The 7937-nt window shown below is 34.2% G+C and overlaps 1 protein-coding gene across 1 annotated transcript; it reads right to left on the minus strand.

Annotated features, from left to right (window-relative positions):
• Nucleotides 1-467: 467 nt before the first annotated feature.
• On the minus strand, nt 468-7022 carry LOC128530124 (taste receptor type 1 member 1-like). The gene is made up of 5 exons (XM_053503855.1): nt 6720-7022; nt 5865-6620; nt 5552-5764; nt 5357-5477; nt 468-655 (listed from the first exon to the last, which is right to left on the minus strand). The coding sequence occupies exons 1-5, from the start codon at nt 6987-6989 to the stop codon at nt 468-470; spliced, it is 1548 nt and encodes a 515-aa protein (XP_053359830.1). The 5' UTR covers nt 6990-7022.
• Nucleotides 7023-7937: the final 915 nt, after the last annotated feature.

Below are 7937 nucleotides of genomic sequence, written 5' to 3' on the forward strand. Positions count from 1 at the left end.
GAATGGTCAGCCATTCTGTTGTGTCAGTATCGGCCCAGCATGGTATATGGAGCGCCAACTAACCTTGAAATAATGAAATAACTGTCAATAACTGACTGTGTGGATGCATGAATCGTTTCTAGTGGTGCATTACTTCCAACTGATGTAGTTTTCATGCAAAATAACTTAACGCAGGCCATCCTTGAACAGTAGCACAGGTCATCTAAAAGCGAAACAAATCGCAGAACCGCCTCAAAACCATTCAGAGATTCAATACAAAATAAGAGGAATCAGATGGCCATGCACAAGGTTACACACAGGAAAACCGTGCCTGCTGTGCACAAGGAACAACCAGCGCGCGAATTTGCCCCAAATTTTAATAAAACCTGCACGAGATAAAAGGGTCTCAAAAAAGCACCTCACGTCTCTGTTTGCTTTGGTCTGATCAAACACGTTCTATCATGAATTTCTATGGACTAGTCTGTAGGTTATTTAAGAGTCTTTATTTTGGTGCAGACGCACAATAGGCTGTGTTTGGCTGTGTGCACCGGGGTTAAGAGCTGAAAAGGCGAGAGGCGCGCATTAACATCGCTTTGGGTTTTCTCAAGCCCTGAAATGAACTGGCGGAAAGTAACTTTATAACCCGCTGAAGGATGAAACCTTTGTCCAGGCTCCTCTTGAAAAACACAAGAGACTAACAAAAGGGAAGCCGTCTCATTGTTCAGCACTAAATCTTTGGTCAGTGATGCGCCTTGAATTGCAAAACATCTGCCATTTACTTTTTGGACTCTGCAAAGGGCATTTGTATAAGAATGAAAAACGGGCTACTTCGTGGACACTGCTTTTTTGACCAAAAAAAAAGAGTAATGACAAAAGAAGCGCGAGTACAGAGAAGCTACAGAAGCAACTGGGTTATATTAGCTATAGCTAACAAATATTGTTATTGGGAGAAAACAATAACACTTAATTTTAGAATCCTTTATATAGATTTCACATGTAGTTTTTATATTTCATGTGTAAAAAATATATGTGATGGCGCATTTTGAACATGAAATTGAACGTGACACATATGAAGAAAAAATACTTTAAGGCTTTATAAAGCCTTTTTATGAAAAAAGGCTTTATGAAATTTAACTATAAATTTGTGACAAAAATGTCTGAAATACAAAAGGGGTCATAACAATCATGCGAGTATTGGGCTAGATCCACTATAGATTATCCAAAAGTAAAATTCTTCAAAGATTCCTACTTAGTAATTAGTGTTCATGGGGACAATCCTGTGCGTTTATGTTTGTCTGTGTGTGTAACAATGTGTTCACTAGTGCATTAGGCCAAAAAAGCAACAGCATTTAAAGCATCCCAGGATACTTTATTTCTATAACTATTAGTGATCTACAAAACAAACCATAATTTAAAATATAGCGTAAAAATCTTCTGCACATATAAGCTCTATATTCATATCTAATATATAGACAGTGTTTTAAGAAATGAACAAAAATGCAATTGCAAACGCATGGGTTGTGAGACTTTTTGATTTTGTTTGGATTATGAAATGAATAAATTAATTATAAATTAATTTGTTCTGCCTTAGATATAAATGTTGTTACATCTAAAACATTATGTATATATTGTACATGTTAAAAAAATAATTATACTTTTACAATATATGATATGCATCACGAAACTGCTAACAAACTGGATACAAAGTTAAATTAGGTGATTCTTTAATCAGTGTCTAGAAAAAGTAGTGTTTTAAAACATAAAAAAAAACTAAAATATTTAAAACAACAATAGAAATACAAAAAAGGAAAAGTAATTATTAAAAACAGTTGAACATTTTGAGACATACAGACCATCATTGTAATTAAAGCATTGCAGTACTGGCAAAATCTCAGACGGTGTATTAGGTTAATATCGATATTATATTATTATATGGAGTCCGCACACTTTTTGTTTGTTTTTTTGTTTAAGGCTAAGATTATTTTTTTATTGTTGTTTCATTTGGATTTTATTTCATTTTATTTTCATATTGTCTGTTTTTATAGGCTGTTTCTATGTCTGCAGCTATATAGTAGTGTAAAGTGCTTAAAAATACATTTGCATTGACTTATGTATTATATTTTCATAATAATAATAATAATAATAATAATAAGAGACTGCAATGTGATTCTCTAATAGCTGAGGTAAACGGCGTGGGTGGTATGTGTTTCTCCCTTGACGTAAAATTGGGATAAAATCGACAAATTGGCGTTTTCGTGCGTTTAGAGAGAATATATAGGCGGTTTGTATTGCACGCTGGGTCTCACTATTGAAGCGATTCGTTCCTGCATTCACGGTCCGTCCTCCTGTTAACAACTTCTCTCAATGGCCGGAAAAGGCCGCAATTCAGCTGTGAAATGAGCAGCGAGCGCCCGCGGGGACTCAGCGCCTCTCGTATCCAGCTGTGGAGACGGACTAATCAGCTCGACCTGTCACATGAACAACCCTGGTGGCACCAAACCATGCACACATGTTAGATCAAAATATCTTTACAGACAAATGTCACATATTTCACACGTGATTATATTATATTCTTTTACATGTACCGTGAGATATGAACACACGTGAAATGTACATTTTAACATGTTATTCACTGGACATGCACGTGATAACTGGACATGCACGTGATGTGCCAACATGTGATGAGGGTGAAAATCTTGCCTCAGGTCTCTGCTTGTTGAGTTTCCTCCAGGGTGATTTACTCTCACAGTCTATAGACCTGCATTATAGGATGAATGGTATGTCCAAATCATGCATACTGCTTGTAGGTTGCCAGAGGTTGGGGTCTTTAACAATGTTTATATCTAGATTAGATTAGTCTGTCTGACTGTCTGTCCATCCGTCCATCCATCCATCCATCCATCCATCTATCTATCTATCTATCTATCTATCTATCTATCTATCTATCTATCTATCTATCTCTGCCTGCCTGCCTGCCTGCCTGCCTGTCTGTCTGTCTACAATTCAAGTTTTGGTCCACTAATTTGATTGGGTGAGTGTCATTATGCTGAAGCAAATGTATCACTTTAGCCATTATTGTGCATCTTCACATGGCCTGTGTGCATGGGGCAGCAGTACTGGGGCATTAAATTCATTAAAATGTCTATGAAAATCTATGAAAAAAAGTATAAATATTAAATATTAAAAAATATTTTAATTATATATAATAATAATAATAATAATAATAATAATAATAATAAAAACATGTAATATAACTGATAATAAAGAAATATGGAAAAAAAACTTTCCTACAGTCTTATGGCATACTGAAGTTTTACTTTATATTTTTTAATATATTTAATTTTAAAAAAAATTTAGTGGAAAGAGCAGAAGTGGACAAAATACAAAAGAACAAAAATATTATAATTTAGAGGTTTGATATAAATGTATGATATGAACATAAAACTGTCATTAACAAATTTAGATTTATGGTACAATACATTAGCTGTCTAACTAACAATCAACACATATTTAGTAAGCATGGAAACAGTGCTATGCGGACAATATTTTTACACTACAAAAATGATAAAGCTGGTCTTTATGGCAACAAAGTTATAGATGACTGGCAAAAGGGTAAAAGTGGTAGCACGTGTGCTTTGGGGGTATTTACGGAATATATCTTTCTTCTATCTATCTACTACTAAATAGATCTGATTATGTAAATGATACGCTAGGGACTTCACAATGACCAGATATCAACCCATTCAAACACTTTTGGACATCATATAGTGTTAGACAATCACCATCTATCAAAACAACAACTGAGGGAATGTCTTTAGGAAGCATGGTCTTTATCTCTGCTCTCATAGATTTTCCTTGAATTTGTCACTCATCTGTTTGTAGTGCATCAACATGCAACTCAAACAGAAAGAACACACAAGCAAAATAATTATAACTATGGAATGTTATGTATCTGCCACATCACTGAGACAATATTCACATAAAAAGTTTTGCCAACCTAGAGTACACGAGTCTCTCCCAGTGTAACAAAACAGATAAACTTAAAAATAAATTAAATAAATTATAAAATAAAAATTTCTGACCATAATCTGCTTCTAAACAAGGGAACTAACAGTTCAAAATTAAGTAGACTATTAACAAACACAACTGCTTTTATAGTCTACATCCTACTCATGGTTTGAGTATAATTCTGAATTGCTGTCTGAAAGTATGCTTGGGTGTTCTTTTTTGGTTTAAAAATGATGATATAAGACTTTGGGATGAAGTAACTAAGTAGGATGCCATACAAGCTGGACAGCTGTGCCACTGCTTTACAAAACTGGATGTACAATCCTGGAGGAAATTGTGTCACCGTAAAGAAAAAAGACCAACTAATGAAGTACAAAATCATGCTGAATGTTATAGATTTAGCCTCATTGTAGTTTTTTGGTAGATCAGTGCTCATATAGGAAAAGAAGAAACAAAGGACACAGAGAGTCCAAGTGAAGAACACATTTAAAAAAAATGCCTGTATGTTCCCTTGTGTACAGCTTAAAAGGATTATATTAGACATATACGTTTTTTTAGGAATCGGTGTTCTTAGACACATCCATAAAATGCAAAAGATTATTTGAAATGATGAAAGGGTAGCAACGACAGTCCACTGGCTATTATGTTGCAGCCACCATCTGTGGATCGTGGGAAACTTGGCACCCATTTTAAAAATGCAGAATATCTGAAAGGAGCGAACTGTCAGGCAAGAAAGGCAGACAGGGTAGAAACAATAAAACATCACATTTCTGAAAATACAGGATGTCTCTGTTGGCTGATCCAAAAAAAAGAAAACACTTATACTGGACAAAGCCAAAGAAGCTAGCATGATGAAACACATATTGCCTCCAGCAGATTTTACGACCGGTGAATTATAGTTGTACAAGAACAGTAAGAAGACTGCAACACATAAAACCAACAGAATGCCAGCAGATAGCATAAGTAATATGGACAAAGGGTTTGTGTACTGTAGATACAGAATAGTGCGCTTCTGGCATGATGTGCTTCCCTCTCCAGACCACTCTTCCTTATTACAATTTTTGCAAGTGTATGGATCTTCTAAAAGAAAGCAAAGAAAGATGAGTCAATTCTCTAATGCTTGAGACATAATAACTTAATCAATTAAAGTTTTAGTCATCAATTCAAGGTAATGAAAATTGAAAAACATTTAAAAATGACAAAAAAAAAAAAGAAAAAATAAGATAATATTGTCTGACACCATCACTTAAATGTACAACCCTGTAATGTTACCTAAATTATAGACTAAAAGTTATAAGAGTTCATATTAGAAAACCCAACACTAGTTTAGAATCATTTCTGCGTTTTGTATGCAGGTCCGAATACTTACGTGTATTGTTTACATAGGTGTTTACTTTACACGTCGTACACCGAAAACAACATGCATGATTTCGGTCCACTTCCCTTCTGAATCCGTTTGGACATTCAACTGAGCAATTTGCAAAAGGTACCTTATGAAGAGAAGAAGGACATTGTCAATACATGAATTGTAATACAGTATATACTGAATTTGGATTGAACTTACAGAGGCAGCCCTGTCCCAGCCTATAAGGGTGTTGTTGATTGTGAAAGTTAGTTTTGGATATGTATTGTATGTGCCGATTCTCTCAAAGACTGCAGGCTGGGCTTCCAGACGCCAGAAGACCACATCATAAAAGACAGGCGAATCTCCATTTTGATCATACTTAACTGTTCGGCCATTAAGAAGAAAATTCAGCGTCTTTATTTCCTTTAAAAGCTGCAGAATATAAGACAAAATGTTTAGTGCACATGGAAAAAAATATCCATATATATTAAGGTTATTATAATTTTTTTAATTTATTTTAAAAACAACGCACCATAAAGGGGTAAACTGGAATGCTTTTGTTGCAAACATTTGCATCACATTGTAGAACTTTGTGTAATGCCTTTGCCATAGTGTAAATGGCAGCATAAATCGGAAAAGAAAATGTTGGATTTTCATTAAAAATTTCTTCTGAACTCAAAAGGGAGCAGTTAAAACACTTTTGGTTGCACATTAATTCTTCTCGATGGGAAAGATACATTTCACCACCTTTCAAGTATTTATCATTGCTGCTACTCAGTCTGTTGTCGAGGAACTTCTTAAATCCAGGAAAAGAAATGAGCGTTTCTGTAATGCCGAAAATGTCCCCAATGTTTTGTATTCCTGGTTCATTCGGTAGGTGCTTATTCAACGACCATCCCTCACCCGCAATCCAAACTTTATTTCTGATGTTACTCTTTATAGCTGCTCTGATTATATTTGTTGCTACTTCATTAGATGAAAAAACCACTATTACTCTAATGTTGTGTTTTTCAATTGTATTCAGTGTGGAATTGTAGTCAGAGGATTGGTTTAGTAAATCCTGATAGCCCAAACAGATATTATTTCCTTTGGCATACCGGACAAAAAAATTCAGGCCATCTTGGCTGTAGTCATCCTTACTCCCAATAAAAGCGACCCAGTTCCATCCAAACCATTTAATAATGTGAATAATAATATCAATCAAATGTTTGTTGTTAGGCCCTGTTCTTAAAAAAGAAGGGTACAGTTTTTTATTACTCAAACTATAAGTTGATGCTCCATAATTGACCTATAAATAAAAAAGAATGAAAAAGGTAAAGACAATGCAATTTTAGTCAAATCCGTTTTCACTTAAAAGTCAGATAAGAGAATAATAAGAATTCCTTACCATTGGAACAAGGCCCAGCATAAAGAAAGGTGCCACTGTAATCGTATTAGTGCTTTCGTATGGCCCTGTCACAGCAATTATTTTAGGCCTATATTTGTTTAAATATCTCAGAACTGGGACCGATCCGTTCTCAGAGATAAAACTGAGCACTGAGGGAAAATTCTGCATACCCGAACAGTGGTCAAAGATCTCATAGCCGAGTGAGACGTTAGGTAAGAGGGTGGAAGAGTTATTAATCTCTTCCACTGTAAACCTCATCATTTCGAACATCTGATAAGCTGACTCATCAAAGCTATATCTGGAGAAAAGGAACAGGAGAAATGTGAAAGGAATTCTTAATACTTGAGATAAGGAAATAATAATGTCTCTGTATGCATGAAAAAAAATTTCTATAATTTAATTAGCAGTAATTAGCAGTAATTAGTAACCGTAATTAGCAGTAAAATGCTTTGTCACTTATTAAACTGATTTAGTCCAAATTACTAATTACAATCATGTTAACAAGGCTTGCATGTGGACAATTTATTTTTATATATCCTTTATATCCTTATGTAATCTTTCTATTCCACAACAATATAATGGATAATTATAATTATAACATGATGATGATGATGATGAATATTATTATTATTATTATTATTATTATTATTATTATTATTATTATAATAGGTGATATAGGATAAATTGTAGGTAAACATGAACATATTAGTACATATTTTATATTTTATAAAAAATAAATATTACAGTACATAACACTATATTTTCATGTTATAACCATATTACCGGAACAAGCACATTACTTACTTGTCACACTCAAGAGCCACTGGGTAGGAATGAGGTACAGCTGGATAAACTTGATTTAAGGTAAAAAATCCACCCAACAAGTAATCTCCCTGCAAACTAAATTCAGATGCTGAGGAGCTGACTTTGAGAAGGAACAAATTACTCCAATCCAAAAGGACAACGTAAATGGTAAGCCAGTGCATCTTGCTGGATGAAACATTTCATGACAAAGATGTGTTTTAAATGTCAAAAAGAACAAAGGGAAGTATCCACTTTACATACAGCACGTGAATTTGAGTAAACCACTACATGCATCATTACACATCCAGTTCCAAAGTATTATTTTAGTAAAGTATGTGTTAGTAAAGTATATACGTACAGTATGTGTGAAGCATAAGTTTTAGAATTACAAAATAGCCATAATAATGTCCATAA

This window comes from Clarias gariepinus, chromosome 9, assembly GCF_024256425.1.
Source record: "Clarias gariepinus isolate MV-2021 ecotype Netherlands chromosome 9, CGAR_prim_01v2, whole genome shotgun sequence".
Taxonomy (NCBI): domain Eukaryota; kingdom Metazoa; phylum Chordata; class Actinopteri; order Siluriformes; family Clariidae; genus Clarias; species Clarias gariepinus.

Coding starts and splice junctions, on each gene's coding strand:
- LOC128530124 (XM_053503855.1), bottom strand. CDS start 6,989: ATGTTCGAAATGATGAGGTTTACAGTGGAAGAGATTAATAACTCTTCC. Junction 6,621..6,719: donor TGCTGGGCCTTGTTCCAATG/GTAAGGAATTCT, acceptor TTTTATTTATAG/GTCAATTATGGAGCATCAAC. Junction 5,478..5,551: donor GCTGGGACAGGGCTGCCTCT/GTAAGTTCAATC, acceptor TCTCTTCATAAG/GTACCTTTTGCAAATTGCTC.